Raw genomic sequence first — 21,458 nt, 5'->3', positions numbered from 1 at the left:
CATGGTAAGGTCCAATGGATGGATCGACATTGTGTTGTTTGTGATGTCTCTACTAGTACGAGGTTGAGATTTCAAGAACTAAAATAATTGTTGCTATCCGTGTCATCCAAGGGTTTTGCGAACGATAGATTGATCTTGAACTCGGTGTTCATGATTATTTTACAATTATACTTATGTGATCATATATTTATATTTCGATGGAGCAACAATGATAGTTTGCTTATATAATTATTATACAAAGTGTCATATTAAACATTAGTATGATGATGATGAAGAAGAATTAGCCTTGCTTATTAAAGTTTGATCTCATCTGATAAATTTTTACATCTAAATCATTAGTCTAGTTAGGGTATACTAAATATACTCATCTTTTTTAGCTCGAAAAGATTGATTAGATAATGATGTTTCAAACCTACATATCTAGAAAAGTTCTTTATATTGGGATCTTAGTCAACTTAGCCTGTGGTAATGCCAGTTTGATGTTAGCTAGTAGCCCACTGTCTCCCACACAAAGATTTGGCATGACTTGCCAAACCCACTGCAAATGATTTAGTCCACCTGATATCTGCCTTAACTAAGCACACCACCTTTGCAACCAAATGAGGACTTTGCTACTTCCTCCACATCTCACAGTACTCCATCTAGAATATGCTGGTGCTCTTTTCTTTGGACATCACATATGAGAAACCTTTGACAGCCAATTTTCAATCTCCATATGTTCAACAGCAAAGGTGACAAGGACAGCATTGAATCCTTGAGGAAAATGTCTTGTTGTGGTGTCCATGGTTTGACCTTTGAGATTTTACATGTGGTGCATATGTTCTCCAAGAATCAAACTCAGGATTTTACATTGTGTTTGACTGTGAAGAGCTTCTTCTTCTACTACTTTTCTTCTTGCTGAATAATGCACAGAATGAATAGGCTCATTTATGAGGTTGCTGATTTCTTTAAATAAAAATGTCTTTGAAGTCCAAACAATTGCTTTGTCAAACTAAACAAATAAAAGAATTGTTTATGATAATATAAGTTTAGTTAGAAGGATAAGGAATTGAAGTTTGGAAAGATTTCTTCTTAAAGAACAAATAATTTCAATGAATATTGATTGTTCTATAATATTATGCAAGAATTACTATAATGTGAAAGTATTCTCCAAGAGTTACTATTATGTGAAAGAATGTAATACCCAGATTTAATTCCACATTAAAAAAAAATTTGAATTGACTTATTAGGTCCAGATAGATATACTATCTTAACATGGTAATTTTTAGTGCTGATGAACAGCCAAGTCCTCTTTGATAGGAAAATAATTTGTTTTCTCTCCATCTCTTTTGAGAAGTCACTTAGTCACTAGTCGATGGCTCGCGAAGAATTATCTATTTTTTGCAAATAAGTATACTTGTACAATTTTGCCATTTCAAAGTGGTACTCCCTCCCAAAGAAAAGCCATAGGCTCAAGAGCTTCCTTCTAGCACCAATTTGATAAGTTATTTAGTTGATAATTATTAGTGTGATGGGCTTGCAAGGAATTACTGTTTTTGGACAGATGAGTATACCTGGGTGGTTTTATCTTTTTGGAGTACATGAGATCCAAAAGGTGCTTATGAGGGTAAAGAAGACTTGGGGGGCTTATGAGTCTTTGGTTCTCCTACTCCTCAATCATTATAGAAATAAATGACATACTCAATGCTTAGCGTTAGAAGGAGGGCTCTTGAGCTCTTGGCTCTCCTCTACGAGAGAGCATTGATAAGATCATATTAGTCTTATATTAGTTGAAAAATAGGAGAACCAATGGTTTGTAAGTCTTTCGGGTCTTCTTTACCCTCAAAGATATTTTTTGGAGCTCACATGCTTCGAAAAAAATAAAACCTTACGGATACACATATCCATGTATAACAGACGATTTCTCACGAGCCCATTGCACCGATGACCACCAACTAAGTTATTAATCACCCGTGCTATTATCAATACCCATTAATTTGCAGCAAACTTGAATTGATCAAACATAATACAATATGGACGGAGAGACCTTTCAAAAGCCTGATACGTAAAACAACGCCTATGTCAAGCTCAAACATATCAGGAAAAAGGAATAAGAAATCAGAAAGGGAGAACAATACAATCATCTCTTTGGTCCTCTCTTCTTGAAGCGTATCAAGAACAGTTGCAGGAGTTAAGCCTGCTGTGATTCGATCGGGAGGAACAGCTTGTGTCTTTGAGTGTAAGGGGAGACATCGCTGATTCTGGCCTTCCTCTTCTGCAGGAACCGCTGCAGGGATCGCTTCATGGACAGCCCGGGGTTGAGGATCTGCGGCACAGCCTGAGGAGGTGGCGGCGCCGTCGGCTGCTGCTGGTTCTTCTTTGTCATCGTGTCGTCCATCTCCCTCCTGGCCATGGATATGATCGCTCTTGCCTGCGGGGCGAATCGAATTGATCAGTAGCCGTGCATGGACCAGAAGGAGGAGAGAGAAGTAAGATCAGGTCGACGAGGAACCTGGATCTCGGTGGCGTCGCAGAGGTAGACCCGGCCATTGCAGAAGACCGTCGTCACCTGCTGCTGGTGCTGCGTCGAGCTTCTCAGCATCGACTCAACCCTGAGAAGACGTCAACCACTCCCTACATGAATCATCAACTCTTGCTTCCAATTCTCCGTGACGCAAACACAATACTACGCACCTGCTGAGCCTCGCAGACTTGCACTGCTCGTTCGAGCTGCTGCCTTCGTCGTCGTCGCGGCCGCCGAGCGAGAGCCGGAGCTCGGGATCGCAACCGAACCCCATCGTGTTCTGTCTCTGCAGTGCTTCTCGAAGCGCTATTTGGGTGTAGGGCGATGACAAGGGAGGAGGAAGCGAAGGAGGGCAGGTGTCATATACGCGTTCTCCACGGGAGGAAGACGACGGGGAGGAAGAAGAAGAGAGGGGAGGCGCACGTGGAGCACGCGGGCCATGTGCGCTAAAGCTTCCTTCGTCGATTTGCGCCAACCTTCCCACCATATGCCTACCGCATGACTTTAATTTGACCAAATTATGTAGGTATTAATATCGATTAGTTTAATTATATCATTTAATTAGTGGAAGTGATTTAATGATGATTAAGATGGTAGGTATATTATAAATATTTTAGGTACTTATAGTCATTAAATATGATGGCCCGTAGTAGGTACACTTGTATATTTATTTCTAACTATTTGGGGATGATTATAAATTAATAATTAAAATCCAAATATTTTCCAATGAGGTAGATATAGGAAAAATTGTGGATTGGAATAGATTATTGGATCAAAGTAGAGTTTAAAAAGATTTTGGATGATGAAGGTACTGACTAGTTTAGTTGGTAAACACTTTGAATTGAATTTTTATTTTTGTTATTTATCTTTTATAAAAAAAACTTAAAAATATTATTTGATTATGTATCTTATAATAAATAAATTTAATTTATTTATGTATATGTTATAAGTAGAATAATGTGATTGATACGTCAACACCATCTTACCAACATGTCAAACTCACATATCCGACACGTTAAGGTTGACACCTCAGTGCTACACGTCTACACGTCTGATACCTCGACAACTTGACACCCTGCGCTATGCGTATGATACCTTGATATCACGTGATAAATAACTCGACATCACGTGTTCGATACCTTGGCACAATACGACCGACACCATAGTGATAGTTATGTCTAAAATCAATGTACCACATCCCATGTTCAATAGTATCATTTGAAGGTAATGATTTAGGGAACCCACTATAAAAAGGGTTTCATAAGCATGCCTAAGAAACAAAACTTGAATCGAAATATATTCGACTTTTCTGATTAGTTTATTAAATTAAACATCGAAAGGGTGTTATGGGGACTTTTCTGATTTCACGCTCGCAAAGATCAAACCACCGAAGAAAATTCCCCACTGCATGAAGCCATTAAAGAAATCTACAATTCAAGACTCAAGTGGAAGAAAGCAACTTTATTTATGCCTATTGATTTCTTAAGACTATAAAAACCACTAGTTGTTCTCTTTAAGACCATTCAGATGTTGATGTATGACCACCCCATTTTGCTCGAGCATAATGTGTTGGATGAGTCTCAGCCACAAAGAATATGGGTTGTTGGTAAGACTGAGCAGTGGTAAAGGTTTACCTGACATTGAAATGGTTGATGGCATCTCCACTATATATATACTTGCTTGCAATGTGCTGATGGAGAACAAATTGTTTCAAGAATTGGTTGAACTTCAAACTATTTGCATCACGAAGAATAAGACTTGGTTAATGGGTTGTAATCAACTTTGGGGAAGCATTATGATTTTCGTGATGCCTAGATCAACTCGACTCGATTCAAGGTCGTCCGCGTAAGAAGTCCGATGTGATCAAATGGAAGATTTGATCGGTTGCTCGAGGGCTGATGTGGACTCGACCACTTATCTTATGATGGATTGTGTCTTAGATAATCTTTTATAACGAGTTAATAAGAAAACTATTTTGCGATAAACCGTTGTTGGGGTCAATATTTCACCTATCACATTGTGTCGCATCAACCTATATCTCCCTCTCATCTGAATGAATGATGAAGGTAGAAGATACAATGACAAGATTAATTAGAGTATATAATTTAATTTGGGCATCTCCCAAGCTATACTATAAGGATAATTGGGTCATACCCTTGGACAAAATAAGGGTTTTTTTTTTTAATTATCGAAGAAGAATTTGATATGGCAGTGTGTGGTCATATTGAAGAAAGAAATCTCAAGGTAGATTAGCTAATATGAAGTATACTAAATTAATCAGATGAAAATTTGATTTGATTTTTCTCTTTAGTGGGAGACATTAGTAAATTTCATATTTCCATTTGTATAGTTTGATCTTTTTAATGAAAAAGAGGTATCATTCATCAACAACAAATGTGATAAGCACAATGTTAAAATCACTTGGAATTGTGATTCCCTTTTTTTTGTTTGTTTGTTTGGTGAAGGTAGATGTGATTGGATAGTGAGTGTGGTTTTGATGATGAGAACATGAGGACAAGTAAGCATGTATTTGTTTCATAAAATGTGGACTTGTCAAAAGGAAGCCATCATCCATTTTCCTCCATCATGTGTAAAATGCCCTCTTCAATCTTTCATTTAGATGAGGAATTAATTGAACCAATTCATGTGACACAGACAGGTTTATCATGAGGAATTAAATTTAGATGTCTTTTTGCACCAAAAGAAAATGTTGGTGTACATAGCTATAATATTTCCATCTCATGTGGAATTCTTATTTTCTAACACAATAATATATAGGTGAGTCTAATGATGATACTTAGGCAGTCAGTTCAACCTCATAGCCATACACTTATTAGAGAGAGTCTCCATCATGCTGTGTCAATCTCCACTAAAAATAATTGACACCATATACATGTTTTGCTCTCATTGTTCAGATGACTTTCTTCTCAACACCAATCACATAGTTCTTCACAGTAAGAAAAGGAATTGTTCTTTATATTTTCAAGAATATAAAGTTTGGATGGGTTAACATCAACACTTCAATATAATATCAGAACATAAAGTTTTGTGTTTGAATCTGGAGGCTACACATGGAAAATTCAACTTCATTTGATAGATTAAGTTCCAAGGTTTGTGCATGCTGTGTCTTGTGCACAATGAAGCAGCAATGACGCGAGACACAATGTCAAAGGAATGAACATGAGGTTTCTCCTGATGTGGGCTTCTTTTCTTGAAGTGAAAGCAGCCATGACATGAGACAATGTTAATGGAATGAGCATGAGTTTCCTCCTTATGTAAGCTATTAAAGTTTTTTTTTTTTTAAAGCTAGGGAAAGTAGAAGAGGAATTATCTTAATTATTTATTTTAGACTTTTTGTTCTCGCATATAAAAAGAAATCATCTTTTAGAGACAAAACAACAAGTTGTTAAGAGATTACGGATCTTTTTTCAACTTATTTTTGTTTTTAATTCATTACTCGTGGTGATCCTATAAAGAATAGAAAAAGAGAAAAAGATGAGTTTAATTCTCCTTGTAGATCATAATTATTATAGCTTTCAGATCTAACGATACTATGCTTGAGATCATATAATGACTTTCTGAATAACATAGGTACCCATATTATATTTGATCTATTTTTATTTGATTTTAACTTCTAACATTAACTTTTTTCTGCATAACAATAGTATATTATGATTTTTTATGCATACAATTGGTATCAGAGTCATGTTTTGAAATCAGATATTTTATATTATAAAAATATTTTAGATCTATTTTGTATTTAGATATATTTATTAGTACCCTTCACTTATAAAAAGGTATTGTCGATTTGCTTTTCTATGTAGTCCGTCATATCGACTGCTTGTCGACAATGCGAGATTCTTCATATTTAATCGATGGACTACTATTGACATCTTACTGTCGGTGATAATATTGTTGAGAGCGACGACCTCTAATAGTCGCTAGCCCAATTGTGGCCAATGGTTGCGTACACAACGAAAGTGTTGTAGATTGCGATAGCCAATGACGATCATATGCATGACTGTTTATGTATAGCAGCCTTGCGACGGTCGGCTTGCCTTGGTTGTAGGTGACTACAATAGCCACGCTACCTATGACGACTGCAGTAGAGCCACTACCTATAGTGGCTATGGTGACTATAGCATTGCTGCGATTGTAGCAATGTCGTTACCTATGACAACTATAGTAATGTCATTGTGGCAACATCTGTTGGCCTAATCGATGTCAACTGGATGTTGAAGGTTGCGGTTCTCAGTAATTACGCAACAGACACATGGGCAGTGCCATACACTATGATGATTGTGGAGTTCGTCGGTCGGTGCATGTGCACAGTCGCATGGTGAGACAATCTTTCGATGACGCTTGATCAACGACGCACTATGGAAGTGTTCCACTTGTGAGGAACATGACAACATGGCATGACAACCACTGAGGTCACTGATCGATTGTGTGAGAAGAACTATGCCACCGCGGGTAGCGTGCAAATGAATAACTGGTGCACTATCGACGAGACCCGCACGTGGGCACAATGGAATGCCATATGAGAATTATGTTTTTCTAAAGAGATATTTTTATCTCTTAGAAATAAAAAAATTCTAATATGTATCCTTAAATTTTACGTTTATGCCCTTTAAAAATTAAATATTTCTATTATTATCTTACGAAAAAGTATAGTTTTGTCTTTCAAAAATTAAAAAATTTTGACTTGTGTCCTCAATTACGAAATTAACTAATTTGATTTATTTTAATCAAATATAATGATTATATTTTGACTACTTGATTGTATTTAGATTCAATAAATTAATTTTTGATATAATTAGGAGAAAGTCAAATTTTCATCAATTTTTGAGCCTAATTGGGTGAATGATTAGCCCAAATTTATGAGTCTAATTTAGGTAGTCCAATTCTAAGCTTATCCAATTAAATAAGGCTAACTAGTCTAATTTAGGGTTCTATACGAAATTTAAAAATCATAAATTATGATTTTATTTTATAATTTTCTCATATGACAAATTAATAAAAATTTACATGTGATAATTAAAAATATAAATATTTTTCATAGATATTTGTTTCGTTATTCATGAAATTATGAAATAATATTTATTTTTTATATAAAGATATGATTTATTTTTCAAGATGATTATAGTTATCATATAAGTTTTTTTTATACTAATGAATAATTTATAATTATGATGATTATATTTTATTATTTTTGAACTATTTTGATATAAATTAGATTGAAAAAATTTAGTGCATATTATTTGTAACTCATATCCTTAAGTTTTCTCTAATTGGCAACTAGCAAAGTGGCTTAAGATGATAGACATATGGGATATAAATTATAATAAATATTTTATTATTTATATAATATTTTTAAATTATATTTTATATTATTATATTGGTCTTGTAGTTATTAAAGTGGCCTAGATCAATAACTTATAAAATTATATTAAAAACTTAAGCTTAAATGATATCAAGTATTCACAAAGATACATATAATTAGGATATTTAGATAATCCTAAAGGAGAATCTACTTAAATAATTATGTAATAGGCTAAGATGATACTATTTTGAATATATTTACAGTTTTGAGTTATATACCTAAAAATAGTAATACTATTCCATAAACATGATATCAATCCTCTATAAATAAGTTTATGTGAACACTAGATATGTCAATATTTCATAAGTAAAATAGATATGATATCAATAGTTCAACATTTACTAACTATTTTATTATAGTAATACTTCATTCATTGCATTCTTATAAATATTCCTATATTTTTTAAATTAAAATATTATAAATGACTTGAGCATATACAATTTACTTTGAGTGTATTAGACTTTGATCAAACAGATTTAAAGAATCATAAATATAACTACTAAAAGTTTCATGAAATAAATAATTAAGATAAATGATCGAAAAAGGTCTAAAATTTAGTATGACAGTCTACAACTAATAATGTGATAAAATAAATAATTAAACTTTATGATAATTATTAATAATATTTAGACTTCATGGTAGTCTACAACTAGCATACTAGAATATTTTAAAAAACAATTTAAATTTATTAACAAGTCATTGACTGACATATTAATGAAGAACTAAATAAAATTCAGTATGACAATATTTGAGGAATTTAAAATTATATTTTCAATATGATTGACAAAGCTATAAGCTCAAGAATATTGAGCATGAATATAGTTAAGTTCTTTTTTGTATAATTTATTCTTAATTATATTTTTTCTTAGTTTGACTTATTTAAAATTTATTATAATAAAATTAAGGATAAATGAAACTTAGATGAGCTGACTAATATATATGTATAGGAAGAATTAAGATTAAAGTAGAAAAGACTCATAATATTTTGGGTACTACTCAAAGAGTGGGTAACAATAAAAGAAAATTGAAGCGTAAATCACTTGAGTTTAGAAATATTACATAAACTCATAAAAGATAAATTTTCATAGTAAAATGTTATTTCTGTGGCAAGAAAGACCATGTGAAGAAGGACTACATGATATGATTTGAAAGGAAAAAAAATATAAGCCCGGCCTTTATATGTTTTGAATCAAATATTACAAAAATTATTTTTTTAATACTTTATAGATTGATTATAATGCTTTAACATATGTTACAAATAATAGATATTTATTTTAATATGAGAACTAAAAGAGTATGAAATATTTATCATTATAGATAATCATCTTAAATTAAAAGTCATAATAGTTGGTACTTATCACTTAGAGATTATTCATCTAATATTATATTCTTATAATTCTAGAATAAAAGTTTTCCTTTCATTATTTAGAATTATCAAGATATTTTTTTTTGGTGGAGATAAACTCATCATGATTTAATAAAGTTTTGAATTTTGTATGATGGTTTGTATAAAATTAATGTAAATCTTAAGTTTACAGTGATCCTGAAATCAAATATTGAAATGAAATATAGTTTCATAAACTCCTTAAAATTATATATGCTTACATATAAGGGCTACTCTATATTCCTTGTTTTAGTAGAGATAGACATTATATCACCTTTATAGATTACTTGTTGAGATATAACTATCAAATGTCTTAGTCTATTCACACTTTTAGATGTATATAAATAAAGTCAAGAGATAATTAGATAAAAAAATTAAATATTATTATATCTGATGGGGGTGGTCAATTTAATTATAAATATGATGAATCCAATCATAATTTTGATCCTTTTGCTAGATTTCTAGAAAAACAAGATATTTAGTATACTTTACAAGTTGTGCCACAACATAACAAAATTATTAAAAGGTAAAATTGTACTCTTATATATATGATTAGGAGTACGATGGATTATTCATCTATACTTAAATCAATATGAGGAGAAGTTCTAAGGATAATTATGTATATTTTGAACTGAGTTTTTAGTAAGTCAATTCCATCAATTTCCTTTCAGTTATGAATTAGTAGGAAACCCAATTAAAGACATTTAAATATTTAGGATTATTATGAAAAAATAAGGGTCTTCAATTCACATGAAAAAAAAATAGATTTAAGAATCATTTTTAGATATTTTATTATTTATCTAAAAAATTCAAAGGGTTATAGATTTTATTGTCATAATCATAATACGAGAAAAGTTAAATTTGGTAATATAAGATTTCTAGGAAAGGAGACTTATCATTTTTTTTATTATTACGTAGTATATTTACAAAAATCATATTATGACATAGGAGTCAAAAGAATCTTTTACTATTTTCAAAAGGAGCATGTAACATGCTTTTAATTATGCATATAAAATGAATAATTTTTTTATCTAATTCTTTTCAAAGTTATTTTTTAAAAAATATTTTGATTAATTTTTTTTTAATTTTATCATTTATTGAATAAAATTATATATTAATTAGACTCAATTAATATATTCTTTTTTTGATAGTTTTAGTAATCCTTAAGATCTATCTCTTAATATCTCAATATAAATTATCCAATAATAAAAAAAGTGTCTATTATATAAAGACTTAAAAGATAATATCAAACAATATAGCAGTCAGATTTATGGTCAATAGTTTTACTTATAAAAAATACATCGATCATAATGAGACATTTTCTCTAGTTTTAAAAAATAAACTCATTAAGAATCATTAGTGACTTATTATGATTTTGAGTTATGAAGAAAATAATAAGATATCTAAAAGGGATGAAGTATTATATACTCTCATATATATAAATATATCAATTTGAAATGATAGTATTCTCATACGTTGATTCTATAAATTATTTTTATAATAAATAATTACTTTATATTTTTATATTTTATATTTATTAATTAAAGGGGTTATTTATAAAAAAAAAATTAAATAATATATTATTATATTTTCAATAATAAAAGTTGATTTTGTGGTATTCTTTGAGTCCGAGCTTTATGACCGTAAAATTTTATCTCAAACTTGATGTAGTTAGACTTAATTATCAAATCACCGAACATACTTTGTGATATATTATGGTAATTTTCTTCTCTAAGAATAGTAAGTATGTTAGTAGTTTTATGTCTTATAATATAAAGTACTTGATAATAAAAAAAAATCCAAAAATAATTAATATCAATTAAAAATTTAAGTTTCACTATATTAATTATTAATCCATTCACTTAAGACTAATAATCTTAAGTATTTAAAAGAATGTATTTTTATGATTGGATTTGTAATTAAGTCATAAAAGATATGATGATATATGTTTGAGTACATATTATAATTAATATTTTTATTTATATAATTAAAGTTATTTATTTCTATTATCTTATTCATATTAATGTATATATATATATATATATATATATATATATATATATATATATATATATATATATATATATTATGATTGAATGTACTAATAGGATTATTTTGATAAGATAAATTATAAGAATAATTTTGGATTACATTAGGAAGGGCCAACATTGTTATGGTATATAAAGTTAAGTATGATATTGATGACATACAACCATTATTACTTAGATCGATAGTCATACTTAATATAGTATTATATTTATTAGATTTATTAGCCTATTTTATAAAATTCATACTTATACATAAAATATTTTTCAAAATTTTATAATTCAATTAAGTAAAATTATTTTTAAATAAATTTATATTTTATTATTTTAATTTTAAAATTTTTATATATTACCAATTAATGGGTCAAGTGGGAGAATATCAAATTATATGATCATATCTAATTAGGTAAGATATATTATAGATATCATTGGATTTTGATTATGATTATCAATCAATATAAAGGAAATCAAATTATAATAGGATTAATCAAAAGATGATCTTGATGGGAGGAACTCTTCCATTCAGATATTATAAATCTTCTTTTATATTTTTTTATCCTTAATCAATTGCTCATAATCGTCCTATCAATAATAAGAAGAGAGGAGAAAACGAGTTTAGTTTTCCTTGCATATCGATATTGCTGTAGTTTTCGAATAAAATAAAGATTTTATGAATGATATATTATTATTTAATTTTAGTTTCTAATATTAAGATTTTTTTATATAACAATAATATATTACGATTGTTTATGCCTACGATCTTATCGTTAGCAATCCTTTTAGTAAAGAAAAAGAAAGTGCTAAAGCACTCAGTCTTATCCTTAGCAAGTAGAATGCCTATATTCTCTATCGATTGTGCCAAAACAAAGAAAAAAAACATGATGTGATACATGTTTTACTTTTTCACTATTACTACGGTTCAAATCTCAATCGTCCAAATCGCAAAGAACCAACCTTTCATTGTCGAAAATACTGGAGGGTGCTCCCAAACCGTCCATCCCACTGCAACTTTTCTTTCTCTTTAATCACTGCCCACATCTTGTGCCGGTGTCTTGCATCCAATGCGGCTGTTCTTATGTGACTTTGTCCACAGAGCTACAATGACAGGCCAAAAAATTGCAGAAGCACTGCAAGATGCAGATGTGACCGCGACATGCGAACCTCTTGCCGGCTTCATGGTTATCCGAAGCCACGCCTTCAGGTTCTTCTCTGTGTGCGAGCATCGGACTGTGATGTGGTGGTGTGACTGCTTTGAGATGCCCACCCCACTACTGCTGGGGAGCTATTTACTGCACGCACAATCCAAAACCTTGCCCCTCTCTCTAAACCCTGCGAGCATGTAACAAGACGAAGAAGAAGCCATCATCTTTGTCACTTGTGTCTCTCAAGATCTCACTGCTATGGGGACCATAGAGAGCCGCAGCAACAAAGGTGTGAGGAAAACCAATGCGGACGGGTTGATGTCTGTAGCAGCATGATGGACTGGTCTAAAAGCATTCAAACAGCCATTGCTACTCTATAGATATTATGCTGCACGCATCTAACAAGCAACAAGCTCATTTGTCCTCTCTCTCTCTCTCTCTATAGACACATGTACAATTCATAGATGAGGCTCCTGATAGGGATGCCAGTATGTCAGAATTCTTTATGATATCCACACCTATCAATCCACTTGATTCCATGAGCACTCTTTCTTTCTCCAATCCCCTGTGACTAGAAATCAATAGAACATGCAGTTCTCCTTCCTCAATCATGAGCAGCATATGACTAGATGTAAGAGGCTCTCATAGGGATGACAGGGATGAGAGTTTATAAGTTGGATTTCTCTAGATATCCAATATCTACCCATAGTGGTGTGAATTTCTAGTTCTGATATTAGCATCCACCTTTCTTGATTACCAAAGCTGAAATATTATTAGTAGAAATGATATCCTTGTGGTTGAGGATGAGATAGATTGTTTCTAGTGTCCACAAATGGTCTATAATATACTGTCACACAGTAGGTCCTATAATGAAAGGTAAGGCATCAAAGGAAAATGAATCCTGTAAAGTTTGTGTAGAGTAATCATGAACACAAATTTTTTTTTTTTCTTTTGTGGTAAAGGCCAACATTAAGAAGCTTGATATGAGATTAATCCATTATTTGGTTGCTAATACTTGGTGCTATGTAATCAGTATTGATTTATCTGTTCGATTAAGTATTGATATAACATCATATAGTTTTGGTATTGATATTTATCTATTACTAGGATGGATAAAAGTCCTATATGCCGAAAGTTACTAAGAGGTCACTGTGTCACCGTTGACAAACATATCATTCTTACAGTGCCTACAGCGCTGCACCATTCTTAGCACTGGAGTGTCGTCGTCTTCTTCCTCCAGCAAATAATTAACCGTACCACTCTCAATCATCCCTGCCACCCACATTGCCGCATACTCATCTCTCGAGTCTTGATGTCACGATCGAATTGTTTTTATTCGAATTAAATAGCAAGAACACACTTAAGATTTTAAGTAAGTTCGTGAGAACAACTTCTCCACTGGTTAGAATTGCCTTTGACATCTCTTTCCAATATCATGTCATCTCTACTTAAAACAGTTTTTTATTATACATGATCGAAAGATTCAAAGCATGAAGAGAACCTCTTTAGAGCCTTTGATATCATCACAAGTTTAAGTAGCACTTGATGTGAGGACGGACCTCCAAAGGATTGGCCTATGAGCTACAATAGAGAGCAGGAGAGGGGAGACAATGATGTCAACAGTATCCACAATGCACGCATCCGTTGCCCCACCACCATATGACACGATGCCCACCCACATCACATGGCCGTGTCTTCTTCCCACTCCAACACCATCCCGCCGCCAACGGCCCCCTCCCCCCACCTATAGCTCAGCCGACGCGGCGAAGCCAAACCCCGGTGCAGCTCAACCGAAACGAGCAGTGAACTGATAACAGGTAGCAACAACGCAAACACTAGAGCCTCAACGACAGGTCGAGCTCGGCCGGGCCGTCGCCGTCGGCAGGGACGGCTGGGAGCTCCTGCGTGGGGTGGGACCCTCTCCGCCAGTTGAGCAGGTCGATGGTCTCGTCACCGCTCGCGGAGAGGTCCCCCGCGGCGCACATTGCCCTGCCGCTACTCACCGTCGCCAGCAGCGGGTGGTCGGCCGCGAACCGGGGGGCCCTGCGGGCGGGGCTGAAGCCGTCCAAGTGGCTGACGGAGGAGTAGTCGGTGAGAGGAAGGTACCTGCACGCGTGGGACGCGATGGGAAGCGGCGGCGGAGGGACGGTGGTGGGGGCGACGGCGGTGGGCGCGAGGTAAAGGTAGGAGCTGCACCCGACGCTCCTCTCCTTCTTGTGGGCGTTCTGGTGGCCGCCGAGCGCCTGGGACTTGAGGAACTTCTTGTTGCAGAAGAGGCAGGGGAAGAGCTTCACGTACTTGGTCTCCTGATCGGAGGAAGGCGAGGAAGGGGCCAAGGCGAGCGACAGATCAAGGGGCGGCGGCTGTTGTGTCTCTTGAGGAGGAGGAGGAGGAGGAGATTCCATCACACTCTCTGCAACTGGACTAGCAGAAGACTTCGGTGGGGGAATTAGCAGGTCATATACCATGAAAAGAGTGAACAGAAGAAGCAAGTCTCTACCTTCCCAAAAATGTCATATAATGTAGAGAAGTGTCTGCAACATCAAAGTCAACAGATCTTAGAGGTGGAAGGACTCCATCATTGGCAGAGAGAAGCAAATCCGCAGGTGAGTACAGCACCAAAAATAGGTTGGAACAGGGGACACAACAACAAACGCACACATGAGTTGCTTCCCCATCATTGAAATTAATACTAATGAGAAAGGTGAATCCAAGGCAAGGAATATACCTTTTTGTAGAGGGGTTCTGTGGTCAGGCCTTGCTTGGGATAGCTTTCCTTGGGTTGGATGCGTGGGGCAGACTGCCAAGCAACTGAGACCACGAAAGGAAGGGTGTGGAAGACACAGACAGAACTGCCCCATATTGCCCTTTCCAACTTGCAAAGAACACTGACACAGCTGCTGCCCACCACCTTCAAGTGCAGCCTACTAACACAAAATACACCCTAGATTACTGTACATGTCCAATTAATGCCACAAACAACATCCTTGCACAGGAATTAGCACATCAAGAACCCTACCTTTTGATTCGACATTCTCAGCTAACATCAGGGCAAACAAGAACTGGGGAGTGATAATGTTGAATCCAGCCCAGGAAGGCTGTAACAAAATGGAACCTGGAAACCCATCTGGAGATGAAAGATTGCACATGAGTAACTTGATCTACAGATATTAATATTAAGATCCAACATGAGTAACTTGATCTACAGATATTAATATTAGAACAAACAAGAATTGGGGAGTGATAATGTTGAATCCACCTGAGTAAAGGCTGTAACAAAATTGGAACCTGGAAACCCATCTGGAGATGAAAGATTGCACCTTCAAGTTGTCCAAGATCCAACATGAGTAACTTGATCTACAGATATTAATATTAGAACAAACAAGAATTGGGGAGTGATAATGTTGAATCCACCTGAGTAAGGCTGTAACAAAATTGGAACCTGGAAACCCATCTGCGAATGCAACATCTGGAGATGAAAGATTGCACCTTCCAGTTGTCCAACATCTAGAAAGAGTAACTTGATCTACAGATATTAATATTAGAGCAAGCAAGAATTAGGGAGTGATAATCTTGAATCCAGCTGAGTAGTGCTGTAAAAAATGGAACTCGGAAACACTTCTGTGAATGCAGTACTTGGGAGATAATGGATTGAACCCATAAGTTGTCCAAGATAAAAAAAGAAAAAAGAGGTAACTTTATTCTATGGACCATAACAAAACAGAAAAGCTCCGTCAGCAACGCAGCAAGAAGGCAAGAGACCGTACCCGCACATTTCGTTCTTAATGCTCCTCCATGGCAAATGGTCCTGCATGAATTATTGTGACGTACGGCTCTGCAGTTATGGTATTGTCTTTGATGGGACACTGTATGCTGGATATGTGCATAGGAACTGCTACTATCAGACATGCCACCCACACAGACATTGACCTTTACTGGCATCCATGGGGAAATCCATGCAACAACAATCCCACAAACAACAAACAACATAAACTAAATCTTGTAAGATTTTTTTATTTTTTATGGAAGGACGATTCCTTCATGAAATACTCATATTTTGAATTTTTTTAAAAAATATCTCCTCTTTAATTTTTTTTAAAATATCTTAGATATTTTTAGTAATATTTTTAATTTAAAAAATCCAAAATATCTCTAAAATATTTTCCTCCTAAATTTTTCAGTCTATTTTTTTTATTAGTTTTCATCTCTCATAGTGTTTTTATTTGATTCGTTTATAGTATTCTTCAATAATATTTATAATATTTTATTAATATACTGAAAATATTATAAATGTTATTAAAAAAACATTATGAGAAACATCATATGGTATCTCTTTAGTTGTCATTATTCATAAACCATTATAATATCATATTTTTAGGTTTATAATTCGTTTGATTGAGGTTAGAAATTTATTTAGATCATTTACAATGTTTTCAAGTAAACTTTACAGTGTTTTTATTAACCATAACAAAAATACTGTAACGATCAAAATATTGTAATAGAGGAAAAAAATTTTAAAGATAAAATTAGAGATACTGTTTGAGAAAAAGTAAAATGGGGGTAATGATTGAAAAAATACCTAAAATATGAGTATTTTCTAAAATATATCTAAATTATTTTCTAAAAAATTCTCTACTACGAAGAAAAAAAAAGCAGTTTCAAAAGTTCACCAATATTACGATTTCTTTTGAGCATTTAACTTCATATCAAATGCTAGTTTAGGCTCAAATCATGAATAAAGATCTAAAACCTTTTAACAAGTATGAGATCACTATACTGTCTTCCAACCTCAATATGATTGTATGTATAATGACATCCATACTGGTGCTGAAAAAACGTCAGATATCAGTGCTGTGTTCAACTTGGCTACTTATACACAAGGGCTACCATTATGATCAAATAAGCAGAATTATGTGCTAACTATTTGCCAAAATATGCTAGCAAACAGATTAATTCCTCATGCAAATTCAAGGAGATATTCCGAAAACAGTTGCTTTAGAGTTCCAAATTTTGTTCAGTGGAAACAACATGGGTCAGTACAGTTAACAAGATTTATCCAGACCATCAAGAAATTGCCAAGATATGAACAGGCTGGCAAGTGTAGACCACAAAGATAAGGCCACTAAAGCCTGGCTGACAACAACAGGACTGTGCCTATGTTCTTTGTGAGATACACATGAATTTTTTGAAGTTATAGTGCAAGGTTATTGGCTACAAACAAAAGGATAATGCTACAGACAGGAGCCATATAAACAAACTATGAGCCAATTTTCACTGCTACTTGGTCTGCGGAATTGCAACGTGTGCAAGGACAATGCTTAATTTTTGAATACATACATGGCTCAAACAGATATATATTAAAGTCATGGAAACACCCTGCAAGTCATAACGACAGTACTCAACCAACAAAGATTAGGAATAAACAAAAGGAGCTGCAATTAACATTAGAACTGATTGGACAAAAAGTCATCCGTGCACATAACATAGACATGTTCATGAAGAGTGCCGAATGCTATTCACACTTGCACATGACATGGATAACAAGTCATATGACATGTATCTCAGAGAACTAGTCAAGAGTCCTTGGTTTTGGACTATTCAAAGGAATCAAAATATCACAAAACCAATTGCCCATCTGTTCTCTTAACAAGCTTTTGAACTAAGTTACTGCAGCATACTGTTCAAGCAATAAAAGGGTATACAGTACCAACCGATAAACATTTAAACTATGTAAGCACTATCCTATAAATGACAGTAACATCTAGTCTAATAGATGCAGTATTATCTTCAGGTCTTCTATCTAATAGATCCCTGAGAAACAAACAAAAAATTGTGACTTCCAAATTTCCAAGATAAAAGCTCATGAGATATCAGCACTTGATAAATTAGGTGTTCATGTTTTCACGTTTATGCAACCAAACCAACTAGTGTGGGATCTTCATCGATTTGACCTTCAAATTTTGCTTCTCAAACCACACAGCTGACATAAAGTTTTTTGGGCTTCCCCTGTTAAGATCATCTTAATCTTGTATCAGCCACAAGTTTTTATTGTCTTGAACCATGTCTTTCCAAACTCTTTGATCCTTTTGGCTAACAAATTATTTTATTTATCAAAGAGCACCTAACAATTTAAGGCTTTCATGAGTAGAAGATTGACTAGAGGTTTTGTGAAAGGGATAGGGTATTTTTCAATTTAGAAAGAAAGATGTCCCGGTAAACGACAGATCTAGAAGAGAACATTGGATTTATGAAGAGAAGTGAGTTTCCAACATAGCCATTGGTCTTTCAGAATCAACACTAAGTTTTTAATCTGAGTTTGCATGGAATTAAATAAATTTCTTTTTTGAACTCCATGATCCAAATTATAGAGACCAGGAAAAGAAAATATAATGAATATTGACAAAGAAAAGCCATGATGGACAATTTCCCTCCAATACCAATTTGATGAAGCAAAAGGCCCAAGGTCACTGCAAGATGACTCTGGAGTGTAGCATTCCACATCAAGTTTCCACCAGAGGCAAAAGTATATAACCTTAAGACATTGTAGGATTCAATGCTTCATAAGTACCAATTTATTGGACAACCAGCAAATCCTAGTGAGTCTGGTCATAGTTTCAGAAAACACACGAAATGCACATATCAAGTAGCAATCTCACTAAATAAGTTTATTTGTTTGGTTAAATCGAAAGACGATGCTGTACACCATGTGCTATTACCAAGACATAAATGATCTAAAATCTTTTACCTTGCTACAGGTGCCAGTTCTACATAGCAACTCATGCATACTCTTGTAAGTTTTTCATAGGAAAAAGAAAGATAGAAGAAATCATTGATTGCAGCTGCTGTTCAAGCAATCAAAATTGAAGCTACAAAAGCTAATTACCAACTGACAACTAGCTATTTTCTATTTAGATATCAGGTATGCATATGATAACTGTTAAGATAGCAAGCAAAAGATAAATAGATAGATAGATAGAGAGAGAGAGAGAGAGAGAGAGAGAGAGAGAGAGAGAGAGAGAGAAGACATCAACTTATTAGGAAAAAATCAGCAACTGTTCAGTTGTCTGTAGAGAATAGCCATGTGAGACTTAAAAGAAATAGATTATCATGGTCTGCTCACATGTAGAGATATATATATATTCATACATATATATATACATATACATATATATATACATATACATATATATATACATATACATATATATATACATATACATATACATATATATATATATATATATATATATATATATATATATATATATATATATATAGAGAGAGAGAGAGAGAGAGAGAGAGAGAGATTACATCAACTTATTAGGAAAAAATCAGCAACTGTTCAGTTGTCTGTAGAGAATTGCCATGTGAGACTTAAAAGAAATAGATTATCATGGTCTGCTCACATACAGTTACACTTTCAACTGAATCTTTGAAATTTTATCTGAACCACCTGAGAAGCACAAGAATTGCAGCTTCATGAGACTACTGTATTAAAGGAATAGTAGGTCCAGAATTTAGGTGATCGTCCATCATGTAACTTTCTCTTGATTAGTTATATGCAGATATACCACAATGCTTCTAGATACAAGCTCTCATTGAAAAATGACATTTAGTTGTCTAACAAGCTCTGTGTATGCAGATATACCACAATGCTTCTAGGAACAAGCTCAGAATAAAAAATGAGATTCAGTTGACTAACATATAGTACATATGTCATAGCTGCATCATTAATGGCCCAATTTAAAGCATTGCAGCTTGTACATGTGCTTATCTCACCACCTTTGATTTTGTTGAACTCCTGCCTCTATTAAGATTAACTCCATCATAATCTTAGAATATTTCTGAAGAAAGCAAAAGATCCTAGATTAATATTCCTAGATTAGTTGTAAGAAATAGTATCTTCGTAGAAAAATCACAACATTTAATTGGTTAATTACATTCTTAAACTTTGTATTAATGAGATTGCCAACGACTCCATCTAATCCCATTCACCATACAACCTTGTAGTTGAAAATCCTCATTCACTATGACATTGCCCCAGCTAACATTTCCACCTACATGCAGATATACAATATATAATGCATATCTCGTAGCTTAGATTTCGTTAAACTCCTGCCTGAACTAAGACAAACTCCATCATATCTTAAAATATTTCTGAAGAAAGAAAAAGATCTTTGACTTATAATTCGTACAGCAGATGTAAGAAGTAATACTTTCATAGGAAAATCACAGCACTTAATTGGTTAATTACATTCTAAAGCTTAGTGTTAATAATACTCCCAACGACTCAATCTCATTTACCATATCACCTTGTGGTTCTAATTTCTAAACCCTCATTGGCTATGACATAGCCCAAGCTAACATTCCACCAACATGCTGCTATACCATAATGTTTCAGGGAAAAAGCTTGTATTCAAAAATAACATTCAGTTGTCTATCATATAATGCATATCAAGTGACTTCATCACTAATGGTTCATTTTTAGTTTTCAGAAGTGCTTATCTCACTAGCTTTAGATTCCTTTTAACTCCTGCCTCCACTGAGATAAACTCCATCATAGTCTTAAAATATTTCTAAAGAAAGCAAAAGATTCTAGATTTACTATTCCTAGAGAGGATGTAAGAAACAATATTTTCATAGAAAAATCACAAAATTTTTACATTCCTAAGCTTAGTGTTAACAGTTTTCCCAATGACTCCATTTAGCCCCATTCACCTTGCCACCTTGTGGTTCTAAACCATAATTCCATTCGACATTTCCACCTACATAAATTAAAGCAGAATCTTAGAACCTACTGTGTATATATCTAACAGAAAAGCATTGTGAATCTCATCTACTTTCATCCTACCACATCATAATCCGACCATTCGCCTTGGAACTATAGTAATACTTCATGGCAATTGATTTAGATTTGCGTCCATCTTTCCGTCAATCATTACCTAATTTTTCACCAAAGGAAGTTCTATGTAAAGAAAAGGGGCAACTAAAAATTGATGAA

The 21,458-nt window shown here is 33.7% G+C and overlaps 2 protein-coding genes across 5 annotated transcripts; both read right to left on the bottom strand.

Moving 5' to 3' along the window:
* Positions 1 to 1,935: 1,935 nt before the first annotated feature.
* Positions 1,936 to 2,972, bottom strand: LOC135621912 (protein TIFY 5A-like). Its single transcript, XM_065123538.1, has 3 exons — positions 2,674 to 2,972; positions 2,492 to 2,591; positions 1,936 to 2,410 (listed from the first exon to the last, which is right to left on the bottom strand). The coding sequence occupies exons 1-3, from the start codon at positions 2,775 to 2,777 to the stop codon at positions 2,171 to 2,173; spliced, it is 444 nt and encodes a 147-aa protein (XP_064979610.1). The 5' UTR covers positions 2,778 to 2,972; the 3' UTR covers positions 1,936 to 2,170.
* A 10,884-nt stretch (positions 2,973 to 13,856) lies between these two features.
* LOC135623660 (protein LATE FLOWERING-like) lies at positions 13,857 to 15,949 on the bottom strand. 4 transcript variants are annotated; one of them, XM_065126875.1, is made up of 5 exons: positions 15,872 to 15,949; positions 15,717 to 15,777; positions 15,477 to 15,584; positions 14,958 to 15,381; positions 13,857 to 14,892 (listed from the first exon to the last, which is right to left on the bottom strand). In XM_065126875.1, the coding sequence occupies exon 5, from the start codon at positions 14,860 to 14,862 to the stop codon at positions 14,293 to 14,295; it is 570 nt and encodes a 189-aa protein (XP_064982947.1). In that variant the 5' UTR covers positions 14,863 to 14,892; positions 14,958 to 15,381; positions 15,477 to 15,584; positions 15,717 to 15,777; positions 15,872 to 15,949; the 3' UTR covers positions 13,857 to 14,292. The 4 variants fall into 4 exon arrangements, with proteins under 4 accessions (XP_064982947.1, XP_064982945.1, XP_064982946.1 ...); XM_065126873.1 differs by having other exon boundaries at positions 13,857 to 14,881; positions 15,872 to 15,946; XM_065126874.1 differs by having other exon boundaries at positions 13,857 to 14,876; positions 15,872 to 15,939.
* Between the last annotated feature and the right edge of the window lie 5,509 nt (positions 15,950 to 21,458).

Source organism: Musa acuminata, chromosome BXJ2-9, assembly GCF_036884655.1.
Source record: "Musa acuminata AAA Group cultivar baxijiao chromosome BXJ2-9, Cavendish_Baxijiao_AAA, whole genome shotgun sequence".
NCBI classification, from domain to species: Eukaryota; Viridiplantae; Streptophyta; class Magnoliopsida; order Zingiberales; family Musaceae; genus Musa; species Musa acuminata.
This window is presented reverse-complemented; position numbering and strand designations above follow the sequence as displayed.

Coding starts and splice junctions, on each gene's coding strand:
- LOC135621912 (XM_065123538.1), bottom strand. CDS start 2,777: ATGGGGTTCGGTTGCGATCCCGAGCTCCGGCTCTCGCTCGGCGGCCGC. Junction 2,592..2,673: donor AAGTCTGCGAGGCTCAGCAG/GTGCGTAGTATT, acceptor ACGTCTTCTCAG/GGTTGAGTCGATGCTGAGAA. Junction 2,411..2,491: donor GCGACGCCACCGAGATCCAG/GTTCCTCGTCGA, acceptor TTCGCCCCGCAG/GCAAGAGCGATCATATCCAT.
- LOC135623660 (XM_065126872.1), bottom strand. CDS start 14,925: ATGGTATATGACCTGCTAATTCCCCCACCGAAGTCTTCTGCTAGTCCA.